The sequence below is a fragment of the Tursiops truncatus genome, chromosome 16 (genome assembly GCF_011762595.2).
Source record: "Tursiops truncatus isolate mTurTru1 chromosome 16, mTurTru1.mat.Y, whole genome shotgun sequence".
Taxonomy (NCBI): Eukaryota; Metazoa; Chordata; class Mammalia; order Artiodactyla; family Delphinidae; genus Tursiops; species Tursiops truncatus.
In genome coordinates, this window is record NC_047049.1 from 60720175 (window position 1) to 60745892 (window position 25718).

General features: G+C 54.8%; 1 protein-coding gene across 4 annotated transcripts in view; it reads right to left on the reverse strand.

Moving 5' to 3' along the window:
• Positions 1-25472, reverse strand: part of UNC5B (unc-5 netrin receptor B) — an 88656-nt gene extending 63184 nt beyond the window's left edge. For all 4 annotated transcript variants that reach the window (XM_073793512.1, XM_073793513.1, XM_033841769.2 and 1 more), the window contains exon 1: positions 24910-25472. In XM_073793512.1, coding sequence (XP_073649613.1) covers positions 24910-24988 — 79 coding nt within the window. In that variant the 5' untranslated portion in view covers positions 24989-25472. The remainder of the gene's footprint in view (positions 1-24909) is intronic.
• Between the last annotated feature and the right edge of the window lie 246 nt (positions 25473-25718).

A 25718-nucleotide genomic window follows, 5' to 3' on the forward strand; every position in this document is an offset into this window, starting at 1 on the left:
GGAAAATGGACTGGCTGGTGTTTTACTGTTTTTACTTGCCTTAGGGTAAGCATTAAATGTTCCTTAAGACATAAAAAAGGACTTAAGGAGCCCTGGTAAAGATCATTCCTGCTCTCAATAAAGCTGTCCCTTCCCAAACCTACAGAGGCAGCAGGCTGAGTGAGGACGGAGGCAGGGGCTCCCAACGCACACTTGACCCTACGTCTACTCTGTACCAGCCACTGTGTACGCGCTGCACATGGTAGCAGCTCACACGGAATCTTCACTACTCTTACCCCCGTTTTACAGACGGGAGAACTGGGGCCTTGAGAGGTGAAATAACTACCCAGGGTCACACGGTTGGTTAAGAGGTAGAACTGAGTTTGGGATCCAGGCTACCAGACTCCAAAGACCCCTGACCACTGAGCAATATTCCCCCTCCACATGCTCTCATTTAAATTTTATGACAATGGACGTTATGGGGTGGATTGCTATTAATTCCATTTCGAGGTTGAAGATGAGTCTCAGATAAGCTAACTCGTCCCAGGACACATAGCTAAGGAGTGGGGAAGGTGGCATTTGAACCTAGTCTGTTGCCAGAGCCTGTCCACATAAGCACGAGTCTAGGTGACCAAGAGACAGAGGGTCCACAAAGCTCCACGGCTCTCACAGCCCCAAAGTTCAGGTCCTGGCTACTTGGCCTCTGCCACTCCATACCCACCCTGGGCTCTGAGCGGTGCTCCACCCCCCGGCAAGCCCATTTGCCCCTACATTCCCTACATTCCTGCTTCCTCCAGGAAGCCTTCCTCTATGCCAGCCACGGAGACCCCTCTTCCTCTGAGCTACAGAAAACGTGAGCTCTCTCCTTAACCGCAATTTTGAGAGCTCCTTGGGCAGGTTCTGGGTCCCCTTAGGCTAGGCACAGAGAAGGGAATTAGAAATAATGGGGGCTTCAATGTTCTCAGGAGGAGAAATCCAGGAGCAGATCCCTCTACAGCCTCTTGAAATCTCCACTGGCCTTCAAAGAGCTCCAGGGGCCCCTGAGCCTAAGCCTCCCATCCATCCCCCCATACTTCCTTTGTACAGAGGAGAAACCAAGGCACAGCTAGTGGTGGGAATGGGGAGGAAGCACGAGTGGCTGGTGGGTTTAAATGGGGGCTCAGGCAGAGGGAGCCCAGCAGACATGGGAGAGGAGGCCGCTGTCCATCCGGGTGGGGTGGGAGAGCCCTGGGCCCAGCTCCGAGGAGCTCCGAGAAACACTTTACGACTTTCTAAGTGGGCGCTCTGCTGACAGCTTAACGGCCAGCTCCTCCCAGCCCCGGCTTCGGCTTCATATTTACGAGCTGAAGGCTCTGAGGGGGAGGCTGAGGAATCCAGCCCGCACCACCCCATCCTCAGCCCTCTGGCTCCGGGGCCAGGAAGCCATAAAAAATGATCTTGCATCGCTTCCCTTCCCCCAAATGGTTTCAGGGGTGTGGGGGAGGGGACGGTGAGCAGAGGTTGGGGGGCAGGGAAGGTGTAGGGCCTTTTCCAAAGCCTGCACAAGCAAATACTCATGGAGAGAGAGGGCTGGCCCCTCAGCCTCCTGACACCCCATGGCCCAGGCTCCTGCAGCAGCTTTGCCAGTCCTGGGGTCCCCAGCCTGTGCTGCTAACGGCTGGCCATATTTGTATTTATGGAGCGCCGACTCCAAGCCAGGGTATCACTTCCTACATCTCATTTAATCTTCACAACAACCCTGGGAGGTCTGACAAGGTTTGGAGAGGTGGTATCTGTGGGCTTGGGTCTCTGCTGTCACCTCCCGCCCCCACTGAGGGAAGGCTGTGTGTTCTCATTCACACAGGCTGCCCTCCCCCCCACCCCCCAATGTACAGCTGAAGAATGTAAGGCCCAGAGAGGGAAAGAAACTTGCCCAAGATCACACAGTATGTTGGTGGTAAGGCGTGGACTCCCAACTCCCAGTAAGTGGAGCCCATGATGCAAACTCCTGACCCCTGGAAGACGGAAGAGCATCTGACCTGCCAGGGGGGTGAGGTGGGCATGATCCCTTCTCACTCTGAACGGGTCTCCTTGTCTGTACGCTGCCTGAATGTGACCAGATGCACTCCAGGGGGAGCCCGGGCCTGTTAAGGCTGGGCTTCTCTGATGGTGCCTAGTCCTAGGCCCAGGGGACGGGGATGCCCCTCCTTTTCAGGCTGAGGCCAGGAGGCCATGCAAGCCCTGGCCGTTCTCTGAGACCAGTCCCCAAGAGCTAGAGGCTGGGAGCCCTCCAGCACCCTCCCTCCCCTGTCCCTAAGTGTCCTCAGTCCCTGTCTGGCCTGGGAAGGGCCAGCATCTCCCACAGGATGTGGCCGTCTGGCTGGCGGCAGCCTCCACCACATCCCCTCTGGGCATTGTCCAGGCCCAGTGCTGAGGAACGCTGACCACGGAATTGACCCCACCCTCTGTCCCCATCCCAGCCCCCAGCCCACATACCTCTTCTTCCCACTGAAGTGGGTCAGTCCACCCAGGGAAACCAGTCCTCAGCTCTTTGCTGAGCTGGGGGCTCAGGCTGCAGTGGGGGCTTAGTAAATGGCCGTCAAGACCCCAGGTGGGTGGCTGCATGCCTCCTGGTCCCCTTCCCCCACGCCCTTCTCTGTGCTCTGAGCCCCCTCCCAGGTGGCCCCCCTACTGAGGGGTTGTCTGCAGATAATCAGGGAACAGATTCGGAAAGTAGGAGGAAAAAAAGCACTCAGGCGCCAGACAGGATCCTTATCTTCTGGGGCGGAATGTCAGAGGCAGCAGCAGCAGGGCAGGAGTCCTGCAGCAGAGGAGGCCCTGCAGCTGCAGCCGGGGAGGGGGAGGGCGGACCTGCCCTGGGCACTGGGGAGGGAGGGGGCCGGCATGGTCTGCTCTGGGCCAGCAGAGGCTGAGAACCAAAGGGAATCTGGCCTTGCCCAGGAGGGGGTCTAGACACCAAATCTTCCCCTCTCCAGCCCAGCTCTCAGGCCCTACTTGTTCAGACTGGCCCTGGAACCTCCCCAAGAGAACCAGGGAGGTGGGTTGAGGTGAGTCCCCGGACCCTGCGGCCCAAAACTGGCTGGGCCACAAGACTCCGGCCAAGTTCCTGACTGGCCATGCCTCAGCGCTCTCACATGTCGAATGGGGAATAAAACCCCCGCTGCCTCTTGCACTGCACTACTGGGATCCTCCACAGAGACGTCTGTGGAAACCAGCAAGGGCCGTGCAAAGGGGGGCTGTGCTCTGCCTGGTGCTCGCCACCCAGGAGGCTTCCCTGCCGGTGCTCACACAGCGTGGGAGCCCGAAAGAAGTCTGCGGGGGGCTCTGCTTCTCGGCATTGGCTCCCCACATGCAGTGGTCCCTCTCACGAAGCAGAAAGCAGGTTTTCTGATGGCGCAATGTTTTCCCAGGGTGGTCCATAAACCAAAAACAGGATCAAGGAGCCATGATCCCCTGGCCTGGACATTCTCCTCTGGGGCTGGGCTAAACCCCAAGGATGAGGCGTCATCTTTGTGAGGCCCTAACGAAGGCCCCTGGAGAAGGGCAATGTCAGTGGGGGTTAAGGGCACAGGCCCTAGATGCGGGTTCAAATCCAGGCTCTGTCACTTGTCTGGCTATGTGACCCTGGGCAGGTGTCCTCACCCCCCAATCCCCACCCCAGGGCCTCGGTTTCCTCCTCTGTAAAATGAGGGAGATGTCTCTTTCACGCTAACATTCTGTGACTTTACACTTGACCCAGCAGCTGGGGCCCAGGAAACACGTACTCATACACGTATCAGAGAAACATCAAACTGAGTGTGAGCCATGTATCTGGGAACACCCTGGGGCCACCTATGTGCACCCTGGTCCTAATTTCCTGGTGGCCTCAGCCAGGAGCAGTGAGTGGGGCAGCTTCCTGTGGATTTCGGCTAGTTCATCTCCCAGGGTAGAAGCCAAAAATGCCAGGGAGTGTCCACAAAGAAAGGCTTCTGGCAGGCACTGGGCATTAAAGGCATGCTCCCCTGTGCCCCACACGTCCCCAGCCCCGTGAGGGCCTGGCTGGCTTGTCCCCCAGCTGTCATCGGCAGGGCCTGGTTCTCATTAGCTGCTGTGGCAGCTGGGGGCGGGGGGATGTGGGTTTGGGGGCAGTCTGTGAATTAAAGCCAGTCTGGGACAGCACCCGCCTTTGGAGCTGGAGTGAATGATGGACAGGGGATGGGGAGGGGGATGGGAGGAGGAAGCACAGAGGCGTGGCCAGTGGCGGGGCGAAGGTAAGAGCTGGCTGGAGCCCCAGCGTTTTCCGGGCTGTTATTCTGGGCAACTTTTTATTTATTCAGAGGCTGGGGATGCGGCTTAGCATCTGTCAGCTCAATATTTATTACAAGCACATTGGCCTTGTACCACGGACCCCATGCCGGGGCCACCGCAGGACCCTCTCCCCACATCTCCTCCCTGCCAGGGCACTTGAACACCTGCAAAGAAGAGCTGCAGGGCAGCACCGTCCCAAAAGACTATCTAATCCAATTCTTTTGGTTCACCTTTCGGGAAACTGAGGCCCAGGGGGAGAAGCAGCCTTGCTCAAGGTCACAGGGCACTCTGGTACCTGATCCCTGATCTCTCGGCTTTCAGGCCCCCAGAACAAACACTGCTGCAGTAAAAATACCACAGACCACATGGCGAGATGGGACAGCGCCTTGCCCTCCAGTCCCCCGCCAGGTGCAGGTAGAGCGGAGAGGAATCCTGGCACAAGGCCAGCTTTGCCACAGGAGTCTTTTACGAGGTACTCAATCCCCCCACCCCCGGCCTCAGTTTCTTCCTCTGTACAAGCAAGGTGATCACACCCACCTCACAGAGTGGCTGGGAGGATTGCATGGAAAAAAAAACTGGAAATGGTAAAGTGCTGTACAACTGGAATTTGTTTATTGATTTAGATGCTGCACAGGCTGGGCTGGGAAGAAGTGAGGCAGGACGGCCATGGGAGAGGAGAGGTGTGTGTCCGTGGCCACCAAATCCCTTCCTAATCCCAGCCTCCAAGGCAAGGCGGGAGGCAGCTGACACGTCAACAGCCACAGCACCCGCTTAACCAACTGAAGATGCATAAATGACCCGGAACAGCACTGCGGGCACCAGTTGGCAGAGCTGGCGTGGACATCACATTCCCTCCCCACCCCCCAGCTCCCAGCCTTCTAGCAGCTGTGAGGTCAGCTTGCAGAGTGGTAGCACCTCCCCCCAGCCACCATGCAGAGCTCAGAGGAGCATGGCACTGCCAGGGCCAGGGCAGGAGCCAGCTCGGATTCCCCAGGTTCCTCCTTCCTCCTGCACCCCCTCTGCCATCGCTTCTCCTCCAGCCCCCTGATCGCATCCCAGAGTATTTCCCCCACCAACACAAGACTGCGGCTTCTCATATAACACATAAGCTGTGGTGTGAACTTCTGGTAAATGAAGATCTTATTTAAAACTGTGTACTATCAGGGGAGAGGAGGAGACAGGTTCCAACACAGCTCGGCCGTCTTGCCGGGAAAAGGAGGTTGGAGAGAGCAGAGAGCCACCAGTCGCTCCTGGGAAGTCACTGGAGAGGGGCTATGGGGCCCTGGGATACGCTCCCAACTCACCTACGAGGGTCAAGCAGGGTGTCACTTTCTTTATCTGTGCAGAAGGGTAGGGCAAGGAGCTGACCCCCGTTGGAGGTTTGGAAGAAACAGTGGTTTAACTTTGCAGGGCTTTGCAAGAATGGCAGACCTTTGGACCAGAGAGGCCTTGGCGATGATTGGACCCTGGGGCCTCTCCATTAGCAGCACGACAGAAGCACTTGAGCCACTCTGAAAGCTCCCAATGGCCAGGCCAGACCCTAAGCCCAGTGAAGTTAGAGTCTCTGGGCGGGAACCGGGCAGAGGTGGTCCCACGGATCAGCCAAGGCTAGGAACCAGCAAGCCCTGTTCTTTTTAACAGGAGGTGTGCCTCTGAGTCACCTGGGGCGCTCCGTCAAGATTCATATGCGCAGACTCCTAAACCAGAGCCGCGAGGGGCGAAGACCAGGCACGTGAATTTAGAAAAAAACCAAAAAACCAAAAACAAACTCTAGGAGGTTCTTAAGTACAAGCCTGGTTATCTGTTCACAGAGCACCTGGACATCGAGGGCCCAGTCTGTGCTGGGCACTGTCCCGGACCTGGGGGTACAGTACTGAGTGACGTGGCCCCGTCCTCGTGGAGTGGACATGCTAGAGGGGTGACCGACGATAAGCCAGCAAGCATGTAAGTCCATACACAAATCATAACTCCCGACGGTAATAAGCTAAACGAGGCAGGGGGATCGGGGAGGGGCTCTCCGAGCAAGGGTCCTCCAAGCTGGGACCCAGATACAGGAAGGAGCAGGCCACGCCAAGGCCCATGGTGAGAGCACCCCGTGCAGAGGCATGTTTACTGACGTGGAAGCTGCAGCCTCCTGTCAGCTGCAGACCCACACTCTCATCAAAACCCCTGTTTACAGGTCCTGGCTACACAGGAAATGCTGAGGAGAGGCCAGTGGTGTCACAATTGCCCTCTTTGGCGCTCAGGAAATTCAACAGGTGGCTGGAATAAAGGGATTTTAGAAAATGTACATCTGTCAGGGACCTCAGAGTTCCCTGGTCCAGCTTCCTCAGTTAACAGATGGGGAAACCGAGGCTCAGCAAGAGGCAGTGATTTACTTTGGTGTGGCATCTCCGTTCTGAAAGGGTTCAACGGGACCACGACTCCACCATGTGTCACCGTCAGGCCCAATGTCCACCCTTCCCCCAAAGTCCCTGCTGCTCTTTCTCTCTGTATCAACAACCTGTGTGTTCCAGGTACAAGGCCACGATACACCCAGGGGGCTTGGGTGGTGGGAAAGTGAGGCCTCCCCCCATTGTCTCTCTGAGGGTGGGGAGGTCCTTCCTCCTACACTGGGAAGCCCATCAAAGGTCAGAGAAAATGGTGCGCGATAAGGCCATGGAATTTGGAACTTAGTGGGAGCTGGAATTTCCCCATGTGGAAGGCTGGTCCCCGCTGCCCACCCCTGGTGAGCATACAAGGGAAGGGTACGGCATATTCCGGGGAGGGGGCGGGTGGCCCAGGCACTCAGGGTCAGAGGACGGACGTCGAGGGGAGGGCAGGGTGGGCAGAGAAGGTGGCTGCCTGTCTCTGGAACATCCCTGCCCAGGAGAGGCAAGCTGGGTCACCAGGCCACTCTGCGGACAGACCACTGAACGAGGCCACTGCTTGTTCCTGCTCAGCCCTTATTTCCACCGTGAATGTGGTGTGGACAGGAGGGCGAGGCCAGGGGCTGCGTCAGCACCTTCCCTAGCAGGGCCACAGAGCGAGGAGAGCTCCTGTTCCCTGTACAGCTGTACCCGCTGCCCTCTCGGACCAACCACAGCTAAAGCCCCGGTAGCTCCTCTCAATCTCCCTCTGAGTTTCCTGGGTAAAACCTGTAGGTAAGACAGGTTGCCCTGGAAGGACGATCTTCTTAATCTTTCTCAGCCACGTTAAGAGTGGAGAGGGGCCGGTAAGTGGGGAAAATCCGGCAGCGACAAAGCAAGTCCAGAGATGATGTGGGTAAGTCAACCCCCTCCCTCTGCCCCTGTCCCCCCAGCTGTAAGCAGGGGCCGGGGTGGTGGTGGTGCAAGCACTCACCCGGACGATGTCCTGTGGTTGCTAAGAAGCTCAGCTTCACGTGTGAAGGTGCTTTTTGCGTGAAGTACTCCACACCTGCGAGCGATGGGCACCAGCTGGACGCGTGGTGGGTGGGGGAGCCAAAGACAGCACGCGGCTGATTCTCACGACCAGCTCTTGCTCAAGCAAAGAGGACGCTGGGCCCTCATGTGCCCCTTTATAAGGTCTGCCAGGCTTCTGAGGCAGAGGGAGGGGGTTGCCCACATCATCTCTGGACTTGCTTTGTCGCTACCTGCCTTCTAAGGACTGCACCCTCCCTGGCAAGCACTACAATTCCCTGGAAGGAGCCTTGGAGAGGAAGTCCAGGGCAGTGTGATGGAGGTGCCCAAGCACCTGGGAACTTCTGTGCAACCAGCTCTTGTCATCAGTGATCAGGGCCCCTGGGGGCTTGGGCGATCGGTCTGGTCCAGTGGGCTGTGATGGGGAGGTGGAGAGGTTGGTCTACTTCAGGCTCCCGGTGGCCTCTCTCCCTCAAGAGTCCAGACCCTCAGCTGGCCCTGCCCTTCCTTCTGCAAGCTGCAAGGACCCAGGGTGGGGCAGAGGAGGATGCCGTCAAGGGTGTAATAAACGACTTACTGACTGGCAAGCAGAGTTCTCAGGGCTCGGAGCTTGACCTTCCGGCAATTATGCCCTCCACCGCCTGCCCAAGGCCCCTCCTGCTCTGTGGAGACTCAGGTCTGGCTCGGCCCCTTCCCCCCAGACCACTGGACCTGCAGGGGCCCCCCTGCAGCTGCTAATGCTCCTCCCCAGGTGCCCACATGAATACACACCCTCTTGGACCAATCCTTAAAATGGCACAGGCCGTGGAGAGAGGGGTCGGCTGGTCATGCTGGCTGGGACCAGCCTGTGGGAAGAGCCCAGTTCTGCCCAACGATCCACAGTGCTTTATTGAGGCCAGAATCACATCAGTGGGGGATTCTGTACTTTACAAAGCAGCCCCGAGTTCTGTTCACTCACCACCCAATCACTCCACCAGTTATCACCAAGCAGCTAGCGCTCACGGGGACACCCAGGGAGGCACACAGGGGATAAGCCCTGATTCCGGCCCTGGAGAGTGGATGCAGAGTGGGCTCCTGGAAAGAGCACTGAATTTGGAGTCCAGAGGCTAGGGTCAGACCTAGACTAGACTCTGACCCAAAAGCTGGGAGGCTGGCGGGGGGCGGGGGTCACTTCACTTTCCCTGAGCCCCATTTTGCTCCTCTGCTAGGACCTTCCTCCCAGAGTCATTACAAAGCCTAAATGACACAATGTGTTCGAACTGGCCAATGTGGGCACGAGAGAAGGCCCAGAGCGGGAGGGAGGCCAGGGGCTCAGAGGGCCTGAAACACACCTGGCAGGCAGACGGAGCGTATGTGGATGGGAACCTCACAGGTAAAGGAAACAGCAAATAAAGCAACCACCTCAGCATCTTCCACAGTTCTGTATAGAATGGAGTGTGTGTGTGTGTGTTTATATGTGTGTGCACGCATGTGTGTGTTCCAAGGGACTGGAAAAGAGGATCCAAGACCCATCTGAGTCCCAAGGAGCAACGTGCAGAGCCTGTAAGTAAATAATAAATAACATATTCCACATCATGCAACGCCCTTTGCACACATGAACTAATTATGATGTTGGTCCCACCTTTTGTCTGTGTGACCAGTGGTGTAGGATTCATTATCCCCCATTTGACAGAAGAGGAAAGCAAGGCCCAGAGGGCTGTAGGACCACACGAAGCCAGGAGTCACAATTTAAGCCAGGGCAGGGATGGCACTTGGGGTCCTGTCCTCTCCTCTCCATCTTCCTCGGGGGCAGCACAGAGAATCTGTCTCCCCACACAGGGCTCACTGCTTGGATCTATAAGCAGAGTGGGAAGGGGCATCTGATGAGGAAGCAGAATGTATTCAAGAGGCCATGAAAAAAGAATAAGAAGAGAGGTCTGGGTCTGGCCTGGTCTTATATCCATTTCTTTCTTACATGAAAGGTTGCATCCTATAGATACTACTTTGTGGTTTGCTTCTTTTACTTGTCAGTATGTCCTAGGAATCTCTCCATATCAGTTCTTGAAGAGTTCTAGCATCATTTTTTTAGAGCTGCATAGTACTCGAGTGTGTGGTTGTACCATAGTTTATTCAGCTCCTCTACTGGGGTGTTGGTTGTTTCAAATATTTTGCCATTATAAATGACGCTGTAATGAGTCACCACGCACATAAGCATTTTTGTACTGATAAAGGTATATCTTAAGGGTAGATTTCTAGAAGTAGGACTGTTGGGCCAGAAAATAAAGTGTACATACAGTTTTGTTAAGTATTGCCGTATCAGTTCTCCAAAGGATTCTACCAATTTGCACCTCCTCCAGCAGTGTCTGGAAGTGCCTGTTTCACATAGCCTCCCCGATGGAATGTGTGGTCACAATTTTTAATTTTTTCCAGTCTTGTACGTAAGAAGTGGTATCTCAGAGTTGTTTTAATTTGCGTCTTTCTAATTATGAGTGAGTTGTAACATTTTTTTCATGTGTTTGAGGGTCACTGTTACATCTTATTTTGTGAATTGTCTGTTCATGTCTTTTTCCCACTTTTTAATCAGATTTTTGGGTCCTCTGTCCCTCAATATTTTAGACTGCATTATGTATTAGGGCTATTAGTCTTTCATCTGTAGCATATGTTACGAACATTTTCTCTTAGTTTGTCAAATATTTTGTCCTTTGACTTTCCTTAGGGTGCTTTACTGTAAATTTTTAAAAAATTTTATGTAAGAAAATTTATCAATTTTTAATTTTATCATCCTGGATTTTGAGCCACAGTTAGAATGCCTTTCCCTGTCCCAAAATTAAAGAGAAATTCACCTGAGTTTCCATCTAGTACTACCTGTATGGTATGACTGTTTACATTTAGATCCCTAATCCATTTAAAGTTTATTTTTCTGTTTGGTGTGAAGTATGGATCAAAGTTTATCATTTTCTAAATGGCTACTCAGTTGTCCCAGCACCTTTTTTTTTTTTTTGAGTTTTCTAGTGTTATTTATTTTAATATCATGCAGAATACAGAGTGGGCAATACCTTGTTCCCAACGCTTTTGTGATTGGCTAATCAACAAGTTATCACTAAGGGTAGCTGTATTCTAAGAAGCAGGTGAGAGGGACGCAATGTCCAGCACCATTTATTTAAAAGTCTATCTTTATCCCAGTGATCTGGGATACCACCCTTGCATATACCACATTTCCACATGCATTTGGGTCTAATTCTGGGCTTTCTCTTTTCTTTGAGGGGCCTATCTGCCAATTCAGGCACCAGCTCCACATTATTTTAATTATAGAGGCGTTATAGTATGTTTTAATATCTGGTAGGGATAGTTTTACTTCTTCTTTACCCATTTTTGTGCCTCTAATTGATCTATCTTGTTAAATTACATTGGATAATACTTCCAGCACAGTGTTGGATGGTAAAAGAGATGGTGAGCGTCCGTGCTTTATTACTGATCTTAATGGAAGTGCCTTTAGCGTTTCCTCATTAAATAAGATACTGGCTTTAGGTCTAGGATGTATATATATATATATATATATATATATATATATATATAAAAATATATGTGTGTGTGTGTGTGTGTATTTTATTATACTTAAAAGTATCCCTTAATCCCTATTTCCTTGAATGTTTATATCATGAATAGGTGTTGAATTTTGTCCAAGGTTTTTTCAGCATTTATAGATATAATATGATTTTGTTTCTTTAGATTCATTAATATGGTATATGATATTAATTTGGCACGCGCTATTAATATTAATAGATTAATTTTGAACCAACCTTTCTTTTCTAGAATAAATAAGGGGACTTCCCTGGTGGTGTAATGGTTAAGAATCTGCCTGCTAATGCAGGGGACAAGGGCTTCAGCCCTGGTCCGGGAAGATCCCACGTGCCGCGGAACAGCTAAGCCTGTGCGCCATAACTACTGAGCCTGTGCTCTAGAGCCCGTGAACTACAACTACTGAGCCCACGTGCCACAACTACTGAAGCCCGCGTGCCTAGAGCCTGTGCTCCGCAGCATGAGAAGCCACTGCAATGAGAAGCCCACACTGCAACGAAGAGTAGCCCCCTTTGCCGCGACTAGAGAAAGCCCACGTGCAGCAACAAAGATCCCAATGCAGCCAAAAATAAATTAATTAATTTAAAAAATAGAATAAATAAGATTTAGTCATTATATATTATTTTCTTCAAAAAAAGGGGGGGATGGAATTGGATACCAATGATGACAGCTACGATTTACTGAGCAATTTCTCTGTCCTCTGTATGCATCATTGTCTGATTCAATCCTCAAGATACCTATGTGAAGCAGGCTTTATCATCCCCATTTCGCAGATGAGGAAACTGAGATTAACAACGGTGAAGTAGCCTGGCCAACATCACACAGCTAGCAAATAAAAGAGACAGGGCTGGGCTTCCCTAGTGGTGCAGTGGTTGGGAGTCCACCTGCCAATGCAGGCGACGCAGGTTCATGCCCCGGTCCGGGAAGATCCCACATGCCGCGGAGCGGCTGGGCCCGTGAGCCATGGCCGCTGAGCCTGCGCGTCCGGAGCCTGTGCTCTGCAACAGGAGAGGCCACAGCAGTGAGAGGCCCGCGTACCACAAAAAAAAAAGAGACAGGGCTGGATCTTGGGTCTCAGTGATTCCAAAGGCCTTAGTACTATATAGGCAGCATTATTTAGCTGTTATTTGGATATATTAAAAATGCTTATTATTTGATAAGGTGTTGGAAGGGGAACACCTCTGTAGGAACTGGGGGGAGGGCCTGCCCCTACTTCCCAGAACCCTGAGCTTCCCTCCTCAGCCCAGCCTGCTCGAGGTAGCAGAGGAAGGTTGTGATGGGCTGTGAGGGCTGCCGACCATGTGGCTGCCCCAAGGCCAGGCAGCAAGCAGCCCTCAAGGCCTGCCACGTCCCCTTCCAATCTCAGCCTTGATTGGTCCCAGCATTTATGTCTCAGGCTCCAGACAGTGTGGGAACAACCAGGAGAACGAAGACGGGTCCAGGGAGGTGCTGGGCTGTGAGGGAACAAAGCAGAGGGAAGAAAACCCTAACCTCCACTCCCTGCTGGTCCTGACTGTCCTGTTTTCTAAGAACAGGCAGCCGGCCGAGGGATTATGTAACTTCTGGTGGGCATGGCAGATGGCGTGCTGGCTGGACACCTCAAACCCAGCACTGACACTAACCTTCCCTGACATGGCACCCCGGCCTCCCCTACTCTGGGGTGCGGAGCAGAGAGGGATGGGAAGCGACCCAAACTCTTGTCATCTACCTCAATAGCTGTGGCCATCTAGGCCACGGGAAGAAGCCAGGGCCCACCCGCCAGCGGGAGGTTCCAGCCAGGGAAGTGGAAACGCAGGCCCTCTCCTGCCTGCCCCACAGCAAACAGCTCTCTGCACAGCCCCTGGGGGAACAGAGCCTGCTGTGCCGGCCTCCTTCCACCTCAGATCAGTGGTCCCTGGGGTTTGGAGAAGTTTCCAAAGCACCTGTCCAGGCATTTTCTCCCTGGGCCCTACCTAGCATTCAGCTTCTTTTATTCCTTTTGCTGATGGGTAAACTGAGGCTCAGAGAGGGTGAGTGATTTGCCTGTCACACAAAGACAGATCTGGCCCTACATTTTCCTGCTGGTGCATCCCACTCTGTACGGACACAGTTGACCTTAGGGCTGAAGATTCCGGACTCCTCATCCAGTGCTCTTTCCAAATGCTATGACAACGCAGGCTTCCCCTCAGGCGGCTCACCAAGTCACCCTGTGGGCCATCCTGAACTTTATGTCTAATACTATCTATGTCAAGTGGGGAATATTGGAAAGAAAGGAGGGGTGTAACCAGCGATTTGCAGATTGATTTCCTCCCAGGTAGAAAGAAAAGGGGGCTGACCTTTACTGACCATGCCTCATCTCGTTTTCATCTCCCCAACAACCAATCAGGACCCCCATTTCACAGTGAGGCGATGCAGGCTAGGGGAATTACAGCTAGTGTCGGAGCCAGGACTTGAACCCAATTTACTGATTCTAGGGCAGACCCTCTTCCACTGGACAGATGAGGACACTGAAGCCCAGAGAGGGAAAGGGACTAGCTCAATGCCACACAGCAGATTAGTTGCTGGCCAGGATTAGAATCCGGGTTTCCCACTCCTCAGCTTAGGACTCTTTCTGTATGTGTGTGTCTGTACAGAGTGGGACGAACCAGCAGGAAAATGTGGGGCCTCACATTTGCAGCAGGGGTTGCTGTGTCCATCAGCTCCGGCTACCTCGGGCTGCCAGGCAGGAGTTCCAGATGAACCTGTGTTAGGGGCTCCTGGCAAGGGCCGGCGGGTGCCCAGCTGTGAGCGTGGCAATGGGCCCAGGACTACTGCTGCCTCGGCTAAGGGCCTGGGGGTGTTTAATCTCCCAGGGATGCTCCCTGAATGTTAACACTGGACGCAGTGCCAAGGGGAGCCTGGCTTAGCCAGACTCTGCAGCCAAAACTGCTCCCCTGTATCAAAACCAGCTCCTGCCAAGACGCTGCTGGCAGTTGCTCTGGAGGGCTGAGGCCTCCAGTCAGACCCTGCCCATGAACCTTCAGATATACTGTCTCAGCCCACACCTGCTCCCAGGCCCCAGGGCCAGTGTCCCTGCCACGGACTTTCTCTTGAGCCACTAGAAGACAAGGTGGAGGGGAATGATCCATGGGCTTGAGACTGCAAATAGGAAACAAATATCTTTTTTTGTTTGTCTGTTTCTGTTTGTTTCTTTGGCCGTGTCGCCTGTGGGATTTTAGTTCCGTAACCAGGGATCGAACCAGAGCCCGCAGCAGTGAGAGCACAGAGTCCTAACCACTGGACCCCCAGGGAATTCCCAGGAAACAAACATCTTTAAAGGGCCTGGACCAGCCAGCTATGGCTTGTGATGGCCACCATGCAGGTGAGTACAAAGTTTACCAGCCCAGCAAATGTCTGCCAGTCTGCTTTCTCCTCACAAAGGGGCAGAGGGCACTTGACGGCAGTCCTCGATTAATTCTTCGTGGTTCCACCGGATTTAGTGAGTAAATTCTTTGCTACCTAGGGGCTCTGACCACTGAAGACTTGGCTCTGACATCCATGGTACCCTGTGCATAGTAAGTGATCAAAGATGGAAAGCAGGAGAGAATGAAGGGAGAGAGGCAGGCAGAGCGGGGAAGGGGTGGGGCTGTAAGCAAAGCAACGAGAATCTTCTAATTCTTTGGTTGCGCATCTACAGTAGCAAGTCCAAAGCGCGGCAGGGAGTGAGTCACAGCAAGCTCCTGGGTGAGGAAGGCTCGCGGGGATCCTCATTCATCTGTTCTACAAGTGTTCATCACGCACTCTTTGTGTTCCAGGAGCTGTGCTGGGTGCCAGGGACATGCAAGTGAGCAAAATCAGACCAAGCAGACCCAGGCTCCCTAGGCACCTAGTGTCACAGTTGCTCTCCTGTCATCCAGTTGTTTCAACCCCATCCTGTCTCCACCCGCTGACCCTGCCTCCTTGTCCCCAGGGCCCTGGCTTGGGTGACAGGAAACAGAAGGCTGGGAACCTGCCCCATAAGACATACCCCACCCCACCCCAGGTCACCCCTCTGTCTCTGAGCCTCTGTCCTGCTTTTTCACAGAATGACCAAAGGTGGGATGGAGGAGGGGAGCCAGGAACAACATTCCTGGAATCCCGGTCAACTTCTTATAAGCTCTGCATCCTCCATGGGTGCCCAGGCCCAGGCTGGGCAGGCGGGCACCTCTGATTGCATTACAGAGCTGCTTGCCTTCGGCTCTGTCTCCTGACGCCAGTAATGCCTCCAGATACCAGTCAGGGCCTCTGGGGGTTACAGCCTCCTGGGTGATCTCAGCAGAAGACGTTCCTCCCAGACCCTAGGGATGCCTCCTGATATCCACCAGGCCCAGGTGGGCATCAGGGACCAGAAAAGGCAGGCTCCTTCTTCTTGCCCCTCTCCCTGGCTCTCTGGTCAACAAGGAAACTGCCACCAGGAACTCTCTGTCCCCCTGCTTTCCTGCCCAGAGATGTACAGGGAGAGAAGCAGGGCCCAGGCCCAGCCAAAGGGGCAGCCAGACTGGGGGCAGGGAAAGGCAGGTAGGAGGGAGGCCAAGGGGAATCAATGCAACCTACTCTGTGCCAGGACTGCATGTTTATCTCACATCACATCACCATCCAGTGAAGTCAGCGGGGTCATCCCCACCCCACAGATGGGGACGCTGGGGTACACAGAGGTTGAGCCACCTGGCCCAGGCACTCAGTAAGAGTCAAATCCTTTTAATTCCAAAGCCTTGGCTCTTCCGACTAAGAAGGGACCCCTGGCTCCAGAAGTCTTGTTTTACCAGATGATCAGGTGGCTGAATTCAGAATCCGTCTCCTGGGGGATGTGTCAGACATTCCCACCCCACACCTTCACATACACACCCCCTACCAAGAAGGCCCTTTCTGTTCACCCAAGCTCTGCTCATCCTTCCAAAGCCAGTCAAGCACCATCCTCCCCTCCTCCAGGAAGCCTTCCCTGACCAACCACCCAGGCCCACAGGAGCTTCTCTCAACAGCTGAAGGATTTCCTGTTGTTATCACCCAATATGTGGCACCAATAACAACGAGGAGGAGGAGGAGGACAGTGAGTTTTACTGAGCGACTTAGAATGTGCAAAGCATTTGCATACATTATCTCATTCATCCCCACAAGGATCTGATGAGATTGGTGCTATTACCACTCCCCCTTTACAAATGAAGAAACTGAAGCTCAGAGAGGGTAGACAACTTGCTCTAGGACACACAGCCAGATGCTGGAATAGTCAGGATTTGAACCCAAGTAGTCTGACTGCACAGCCCACCCTCTAAGCACCATGCCAGACCCCTCCCAGTACACACATCTTGGCTCGTCCTCAGAAGGGCTCCTCTCTGTTGCCCCATCACACACTCCTGTTGCACACCAGCATCACAGGTCTGGCACGTGGCTTATGCCTCAAGAAGAAACACAAATCAATTCAAGGGTCAGGCCGGTACTTTGCCCACCTCTGACCCCAGAGCCCAGCAAATGCTCAGACTGAACGAATGTCCATGTGCACCAAGTTTTAGGGCTCGGTGTGTTCCAACACCCAATGTGGTGACAGGAGTCCTCATTCCCCACCCCCGCTCTCAGCCACCCTCCACTCCTGAGAAATGAAACAGTGGATGGGATGGCCAGGTCTGGACAGTGTGTTCCTGCCACACCCTCCAGAGGGCCCCCTTGAGCCTTGTGGCAGTGGCAGGGTCAGGCAGCAAGTGCCTCTCTGCTCACATGCCCAGGATGCCTTTGGCGATGGGGTCCTTCTCTGCCTCCCGGGCCCTGCTTGGCATCTGGGGCTCTGAGTCTGTGAGGCAGGAGATGCTCATGAAACAAGAAAAAGGGACCGAGGTCCCAGAGGGTGATTTATAGCTTTGGAGAGAGAGACCCAGGGCTGCGTAATGCTCACAAGGGCATTCTAGTCGATATATTGACTTTCTGGAGGGGCCTCTGTAAACACAGTGGTTCTGGGCCATGGTTACCTCTGTCTCTTGTTGGTTGCTGGGGCCTATTCACATGGAACCAGACAAAAACCCCAGAGCCCCTAAGGATCATCCTTCCACCTTTCCCCCATCCCAAATCTACAGATGGGACCCAGAGAGGGAAAGCCACTTGCCTAAGGTCACACAGCAGAGAAAGAGCAAAAACCAGAGTCCCCTAACTCGCAGGCCAGGAGCTGCTGGGCCTCCAGGCCCTGAGCCTCCCTGCTTTCTCCTCCCCCCACTCCCCTGGAGGAGGACATCTCTGGCATTGCACGGCTCTCTCCTGAGGAGGCTTTGCCTGAGTGCTCCCTGAGCTCTGTGTGCCAGGCCCTGTACTTTATAATATATCAGGTCATGTGATCCTCAAATAACCCTGTGAGGACAATATTATTGTTATCATGCCCATTTTACAGATGAGGAAACTGAGGCAGGGCACAGTTACGTGAACTGCCCAAGGCCACAGAGTTAGTAAGTGGCAAATGCTGGGGGGCTATGCTAAACTCCTCAGAATCCCAGTTGGCCACACCATGCACCCACAGCTGAGGCCCTGGGGAGGGGCCTCTGTGAGAAGGGGTAGGCAGAGGGGCTGGGGCTTCCTGGAGGTGATGAGAAGTGAGCTTGCCCCCTCCAACGGGCTCATGGAAGTAGCTGGGCTGAGGACTCTGTGCTTCCCTTCTTACCCACTCTGTGTTCTCTGATGGGGGCCTGGCAGGAGGCAAAGAAGCATACCTCCCCATGCTTCCATCCCCAACATAATCCCTACCATTTCTTAAAAAGCGTTTTCTGGGCGCACTCCATCTTCAAGAACCACAGAGAGCAAATCAAAGAATAAGAAATCTTTTCATCTCCAGTGCAAGAGGTAGCTGAGAGGGGTGGGTCCCCCAAGGCATACCCCTTCAGTTGGGCCTGGGAAGGCCAGGATGGAAATATGGCCGAAGGTTGGCTCACCAAGGATTGGTGTCCACGCAGGATAGAGGCCTTGCAGATGCTGACAGGGCCAACTTCTCAAGAGTGGGAGAAGTCTCGGGCCTTCTTCACCCCACCCCCATCTTGTCTCCTCTTCAGAAATGCTCTTAGAAAGACCCAAAAATGAGAGTCAAGGTCTGGCTCACATCACCTCCTCCAGGAAGCCCCAAGGCTCTCTTCCCTGAATAGACAGTTGACCCTTGAATAATACGGGCTTGAACTGTGTGGGTCCACTTATAGGCAGATTTTTTTCAATAAACATAGTAGCTGTATTTTCATTTTACAGATCTTTAAGTTAATTGTGGGGATGAGTTTATGTTCAATTAGAGATTACAATATGTGGAATCAAAAGAACTAGTGTTTGAGTCCTGATTCTATCCAAACCATTTCCGCTTCCTGCCTTTGGGTGAGTCGCTTATCAATTCCTTTATTTTTGAGGCTGAGATAGCAGACAGAGGATTTTTAACTGTTGGGGAGTCAGCGCCCCTAACTCCGAGTTGTTCAAATGTCAGCTGTAGTGTCGTTGCTCTCATTTGCTACATACAGGGGCTCTCGGAATGTCATTTACCATTTTTTGCAGTGGAAATCAGCATCCCCCCCACACAGTGACCACCTTGAGGGCTGGGGCCAGGGCTGCTCTGGCTCTGACCCAGGTCTGAGGTGGGCTTCCTAAGTGGCACCCACCTCCCCAGTGGGGTTCTTACAAGGACAAACTGAGGTCTTACGTATGAGGGTTTTATAATCTGTAAAGCAATATGTATACCGGTGGAGCTGTGATTTTCCTATAGGTCTCTCTGGTCCACAACAGCACACCTTATCCTAGAGTTAAGGAAGGCAGGGGAACTGGGAAAGCAGGGGAGCCCTTTGTGACCATGGAAATGAGGAACAGAGGAGTCCAGGGCTCATGTATGTGTCTGTGTGTGCATCTGTCCTCTTAATTGCATCCACGAGAGTCCCAGGCCCAGCCGTGCCTGCCCACGTTGCTCTCCATGAGGGATGCCACTCACCCAAGCTCTGCTTGCCTCTTCTCTGGCAAATTCCAGTGGACACCCCACTGCCCCTGGAGGGTGAAGCATGAACCGCACCCAGATCAGAGCAGATCTTCAAACCACAGGCCCTGTCACTGTTCTAGGGAAGCTGGGAGCTGACTGCAGGAGACCCCAGGACTCGGACCCCTGTCCTCCTGGGGGTAGGCACTGAAGCTCCTGGACTGGCTTTAGGGCTTGTCTGTGGCCAGTCTGTCCCACCTGCCCTCAGTGGGGGAAGCCAGCTTCCTCCCTTCCAACTCCACAACCCGGCATTCAGACCAAATGGACCAAATCCTGCTCACCTGGGTCCCACCTCAAACAGGCAGCCCTAAGAATACAAGAGAGGAGCTTCCCAAGCCTGGCGGTGACTCACCGTCCCCACACAACACATTCCTGTTTACACACAAACACACCACAGCTGCACCCATATGTACACTGCATACCTCCCCCACCCAAACACACACACAGCCACCTACACCACACATCCCATATGCAAAAGGCACAACTCAGCACACACACTCATTCCTCCTGCACACTTCACCTCCATGCCCAGCACCCAATGCAGCACCACACCTACCCTCACCTCCCACTGCACACTCCCGCCCCCGCCCACCTCCTCCACACACATTCTCACCCCACTCACTCCTCCATGCACGCTCTCACACCCACATCCTGTCTTCCTCGAGAAAAGAGCCGCCCAGCGGCGGGGAAGTTGTGAGGCACTGGGGGCAGCCTGCTCTGGGAGGTGAGAAGGAGGGAGGCTCTGCTGCGAGCTCACTCCCTAACCAACCATGCCTTGAGAGGTGTGGACTCCTGAAGACTGATTTAGCTCAGCAGGGGACGGGGTGGAGGGGACTGGCCAGGGGGCCGAGGGAGATCAGGGTGGCTCGGGATAGGAAGGGAAGGGGGAGCGGGCGGTGCCAAGGTGTGCGCAACCCCCAGGTACCCGCGCTGAATCAGCCCACCAGGCGGAGATGCTAACCGGGCCGCTGTGTCCGCAAGGGTAAATTCGGAAGCTTCCAGCAACCCAGGGCTTTGGGAGAGAAGGAAGAGGAAACAAAAGGGGTAGGGTGGGGGGAGCGGGGAGGCGGCTGATTTATGCCAGCACTTCAGCAAATGTTTTCGCTGCCATTAGCCTCGCAGCTTAGGAGAGAAAGGGGCGCCACGGGGTACCGGTGGTCGGGCCTCGCCAGGGCTTGCCTGCCCTGCGGGGTCGTGGGGGGCAGCGGCTGGCACAGAGGACGGGGTCTCACCTGGCCCCGGCTCGCCAAAATGCACTAGGTCGGGTGGGGGAGAAACTCCCCGGGCTCCAGGCCAGGTGCGGGCCCAAGGGGGGCAGGAGGTGGCGGCCCAGGCCCCACTTCAGAAGCAAATCAAAAGGATGGAGGGCACACATTCCCTCCACCCTTCTGAAACTGCCCTTCCTCATATTATTCTAATTACGGTATTCTAAATTTTCCTTTAATAAAAGGAAAGAAACAGAAAAGCACAGAACATACTTGTTTGGTTTCATTTTGCCTTCACAGCTTTAATGATTGCGTTTGTGGAAGCTGTTTAGAAAACCGGGGAGGACGAAGAGGAGGAGGAAGAGGCCAGAGTCACCAGCTCTGGCCTCAGCGGCCAGCTTCCTCCTCTCTGCCCCTGGGTGCCAGCCTGCCTAGGCAGCAGTCTCTCTCTACTCCCCAGCCCCACGAAGCCAACCCCTAAACCCCAACCTAGGACCCCTGTCTCTCCTCCCTTTCCTCCAGGCCTCAGGGTGCTCCAAGGTGCCTCCTTGTTACTCCAACCCCAGCGATAAGGTTCAAATGACCATATGTTTGGCCAGCAGGCCCGGGAGGAGGCTCCAGGATGGGCCAATGAGAACCACCAACCAAGCGCTTGGAATGTAAGAGATCCACTTCCCCTCCAGCCTCATCCTCGAAGCCCCAGGCAGCCCAGACCCTCCTTAGAAGCCATTGCTGGTAAAAGGGAAGGGGAAGTGGTAGGCAGACCCGACGACGTGGTCTGACAGCCAGGAACAGGTCATAGTACCTCAGTCCAGGAGAAACTCAACAACAAAGTGAGTGCAGGAGATGAGCCCCCAAAGCTTCAAAATAAAAAAGTAAAAACCTATTTTGCCCCCAACTATACAAATAGGTACAGAGCTCTGAGGCTGGCTTGTGATTTATCTCACCCGGGACAGGTGGGGGCTTTTTCTGAGAGGATCAGTGTTGGAAGGCTACCCCTGGGCACTTGCCTGGTCTCAGGGTCTCACCTTAACCTTTGGTCCAGCCCTGTTCCACCTCTCCCAGGTCCCTGCTCCCAATTTCTTTCCACCATCCCCCAGCAAGTCCCAGTCTAACTCAGCTACCAAACCTACTTCATCATTAGCTGCCTGCCTTAGCTGGGCCTTGATTTCTGAATCTCAATCCCAGACCCATGCAGCCAGTCTGCAGCCCAGATGGAATAAAGGAGCCACAACTAGAATGAGGTTTATGAGGCCTGAGTTCAAATGTCAGCTCTATCCTTGAGTCCCAGTGCAGTCCTGGGCAAGTCAGGGCCCGTCCCAAAGCTTCAGCAGTTAAATAAGCGGATTGGAAGAGACAGGAATTGTCTGGGATCCTATGGAATTCCCAGTCTGTGGGGTGGGGAGGGAAATTACATACAAAACTCCTCCCCTGCAGTGGTACTTTCACTTTAATGAGAAAACCCAGTAAGACGCTCTTGATTTTCCATTTGTTTAAGTGAAATGGGCATTTGGTACAGAGTAGAGGAAGACAAGGACAGGCCACCACCACACATACATACACACACACACACACACACACACACACACACACAGCAGAGACATTAGGAAAACTCCGATTTTAATTGCACCTTAAAAAGAAGTGCTATCATGACACCTTGGTTCCTTCTCAACCATCCCAGCCAGAGGCCAAGGAAAGGCTCATTAAAAGCTCCAGGAAAGGGCTTCCCTGGTGGCGCAGTGGTTGAGAGTCCGCCTGCCGATGCAGGGGACACGGGTTCGTGCCCCGGTCCGGGAAGATCCCACATGCCATGGAGCGGCTGGGCCCGTGAGCCATGGCCACTGAGCCTGCGCGTCCGGAGCCTGCGCGTCCGGAGCCTGTGCTCCGCAACGGGAGAGGCTACAACAGTGAGAGGTCCTCGTACGGGGCGGGGAAGCTCCAGAATAAGGCTGAGGGGTGGGTGGGAGGAGATTCCCAGAGTCAGCCTGGGCTTTTGAAGTGGCCTCTCCTGGCCAGTCACTTGCTGAAATCTTCTAAGAGTCTCGGGTTTATGGTTCCAGGTTTGATTTCTCCACCATCAAACTTTATGGCTTAAAAAAAAATTCTCAGTGCTGGAAAGGGAACTCATTCCCATATTCACTGGGAATGGGAGTAGGGGAAAGGAGAGAGAGGTGCCTGCCCCTTGAGGAGAGCTTGGACACGCCCAAGAAGGAGCTTCCCCCTCCCATGGCTGGGACCAAAAGGAGGAGTCCAAAGTGGCCTGAATCAGCCCGCTATTGGACAGGAGCCCTCGATACAAATCTGCAATCTGCGGTCACGTGAAGGCAAGATTTGAGGAAAGGCAACATCCTGGACTTCATTTTCCCCATCTGTGCAATGGAGCTCATGAGGAATCACTGGGAAGACCTAAAGAACATTCTGAAAAATGTTCTGTGCCTGTGGCATTAGAGTACAAGGGCTGTGTAGGAGGAAGGGGCATGTTCTCTCTCCTGAAGGCAGGTTTCTGAGGGCAAAGGGAAGGCAGCAGGCTGACCCCACCAGTTGGCCCCTCTCCAGGCTGGTGGACAGGCAACCCCTGCTGCGCTAAGTAATGAGCACAATTCCAAGGCCAGTTCTGCTCGCTAGTGAGAAATCAAAGCCCGGTATTAGCCACCCATTTCTGGCTGGGCACCAATCGTGCTCAAATCCATCAAAGCCTTGGGCCTGGCGTTTCTTCTGGGGAAGGTGGGGGCCAGAGGCTTTGTTAAGCAGGCAAGGCAGGCCACCCCCAGCCTCCCCAGCAGAGCCTACTCTGCAGCTCTGGAGAACTCTAGGCCAACCAGTCTTGTCTTTCTCCTGCCTCCTCAGTTCCCCACCCTCAGTAACCCCAGTATTTATTCCTGATACCCTTGCCCTGCCAGTCCAAACACAGCTTCCCAAGACCCAATCCTGCCCATATGCCATTTACAGAGACTTCACCCAACCCTCCAATCACCTCCCCTCAAACACCCCCAAACCAGAAACCAACACCCCAACCCAGCACCTCCCACACCCAACTGCACTCTTTAAAACAAAGTTGGTCACTCAGCAGCCTGCTTCCTCCCCCATCATTACCTTCCAACTTCAAAACACTGCTTTAAATACCAGAGTCTACCCAAATCATGATTAACGTGGATCAAATGATTGTGTCGTAACTTTACAACACAAGGCTGGCCAAAAAAAAAAAAAAGTGGGGTATGTGTTAAAACCAAGCCCTCACTCCTGGGCCATGGGAATCATTAATTCCAGAGTGAGGAATAGCTGACTATAAGTGGGGGAGGCGGGCGTGGGACGTTCGGGTGGGGGGGCGGGGAGGAGGGCGGCGGACGTCAACATCCAAGCGGAAGGTAGAGGGGGGAGGGCTGCGTCATCTGTCCACTTTGTGCACCAGTTTTCGGAGTCAATGCAGGATGCGGCCCACGCCCACCCAACCTCGGAAGCCCGGTGCTTGGTTTCTGGGGGGAGAGAGTGAGAGAGATGGAGGGGGGGAGGGAGGGGGGAGAGAGAGAGAGAAAGAGAGAGAGAGAGGAGAAAGGAGAGAGGGAGGAGAGAGAGAGAGAGAGAGAGAGAGAGAGAGAGAGAGAGAGAGAGATGGGTTGGCTCCCGTGTGTCCACCCGCTCCCCAGGAAGACGCAGCCCAGTCAGCTACGCCCGGCCCAGCTACAGACCAGCGAGACGTGTACACAGCCACGGCGGGAGAGGGGGAATAGGGACTTTATTTTAGGAGCCCAGCGACTCCCTTAAGGCATCTTGCTGGGTCTGGAGTAGGAGCGTGGAGAGCGCACCTTGTCGGCTTCCCAGACGCGGAGACTGTCAGTGACTCATTTAAAAGGAAACTCGTCAGGATCACTACGTACTCCTCCCCACAACACCAAAACCCAGAAAAAAATTCTTCCAGGCCTGCGGATCCCAAGATCTCGAGGAAAGCTGTACGTGCAAGACAGCCCTATTCCCTTCGATAACAAAACCCTACAAGCTGGCCTCATCTGGCTGGCGGAGCGGACCCGCGCTTCCCGTGTTCCCCAGGTTTCTCGCTCCCTCCTTCTCATCTGCGGATTCGGGTCTGTGCCACGCTAGGAGTCTGGGCGAGCCGGGACCTGGACTAGGAAGTTGCCGGCGAGCAGCAAGCGAGCGCACACCTGGCCTGTGCAGCGACTGGTTTTTTGGCGCCGCTGCCAGGCGCGCGCGAAGCCAGGGGTCCCCCGGAGGCCGGTACTCCGGGAGGCGCACACCCCGACTTGGACACCGTTCCAGGGAAAAGAAGCGATCTCTCCCTTCCAGGCGGGAGCTGGAGAGCCTGAGCAACACCCCCGCCCCGCCCCGCCCCGCGAGATAGCTGCGCCATCGCCCACTTTGCTGGGGCAGAGAAATCTACCTTTTAACTTGGGCGCCCTTACCGCTTTCCCTGTGCGCACTGACGGAGCGATAGACCACCTCAACTTCAGAGCAGAGTGAGGCGCCAGGGTCCCCTCGCTCCCCTCGCTCCCCTCCCCCATGCCCGAACGCTCCCTACCTGCTTGGCTCAGCCTCAGGTCCCAGCAGAGCAGGAGTGTCAGCAGTAGCGCGCCCCGCGCTCCGCTCCGGGCCCACATGCTCCCGCGGCCCGGCTCGGGCGCCTCTCCCCCAGGGCTCTCTCCCTGACCCCAGCCTCGCCGCCGCCGTCTCCGCCGCCGCCGCCTCCTCCTCGCCGTCCTCCCCGGCGCCCGGCCGCGCCAGCCCGTGCCCTCCGTGGGGGCAGAGGCAGCCACGCTTCGCAGAGGGCTGCCCGGCGCTCGGAACGCTATGGGTACCCGGCGCCCGCTCTCCGGCCAGGCTCCGGCGTGCCCCTCTCTGCGCTCCTCAGGCTCCGGGGCTCGAGCGCTCCTCAGGCTCCCGCGTCCTGGCTTCGAAGTTGCGCGACTGAGGGTGAGAGCGTTCAGCGGCGCCCGCAGCGGCCAACGCCGCGCCGTCCGACCCCCGTGCGCGCCTCCCTGCGCCCCGCCGCTGCCCGCGGCTCCGGCGCCCTCGTCGGCCTCCGCCGCCTGCCACAAGGCCGACCGCTGCCGCTCGCACGCCCAAGTGAGTCCGCGAGCAGAGCAGGACAGCGCGCGGCCGGGGCGGGGCCTGGGCGGGCAAAGGCGGAGCCGGCGGAGGGCCTTTCTAGGGGGTAACGACGGCCCCTTGGGCGCGGCTTTGGCGGAGCTGGGGGCCCTTCAGGGGGGGTCCGCGCGAAACTCTGAGCCCGGAGCGTTGGAAATCCCGGCCGCTAGATCGTAGCTGGAAGCGGAGTCTGCCCAATTTTTGTTTCCAGAAACTAAAGAAATGTATCTTGGCGCTTTCCTC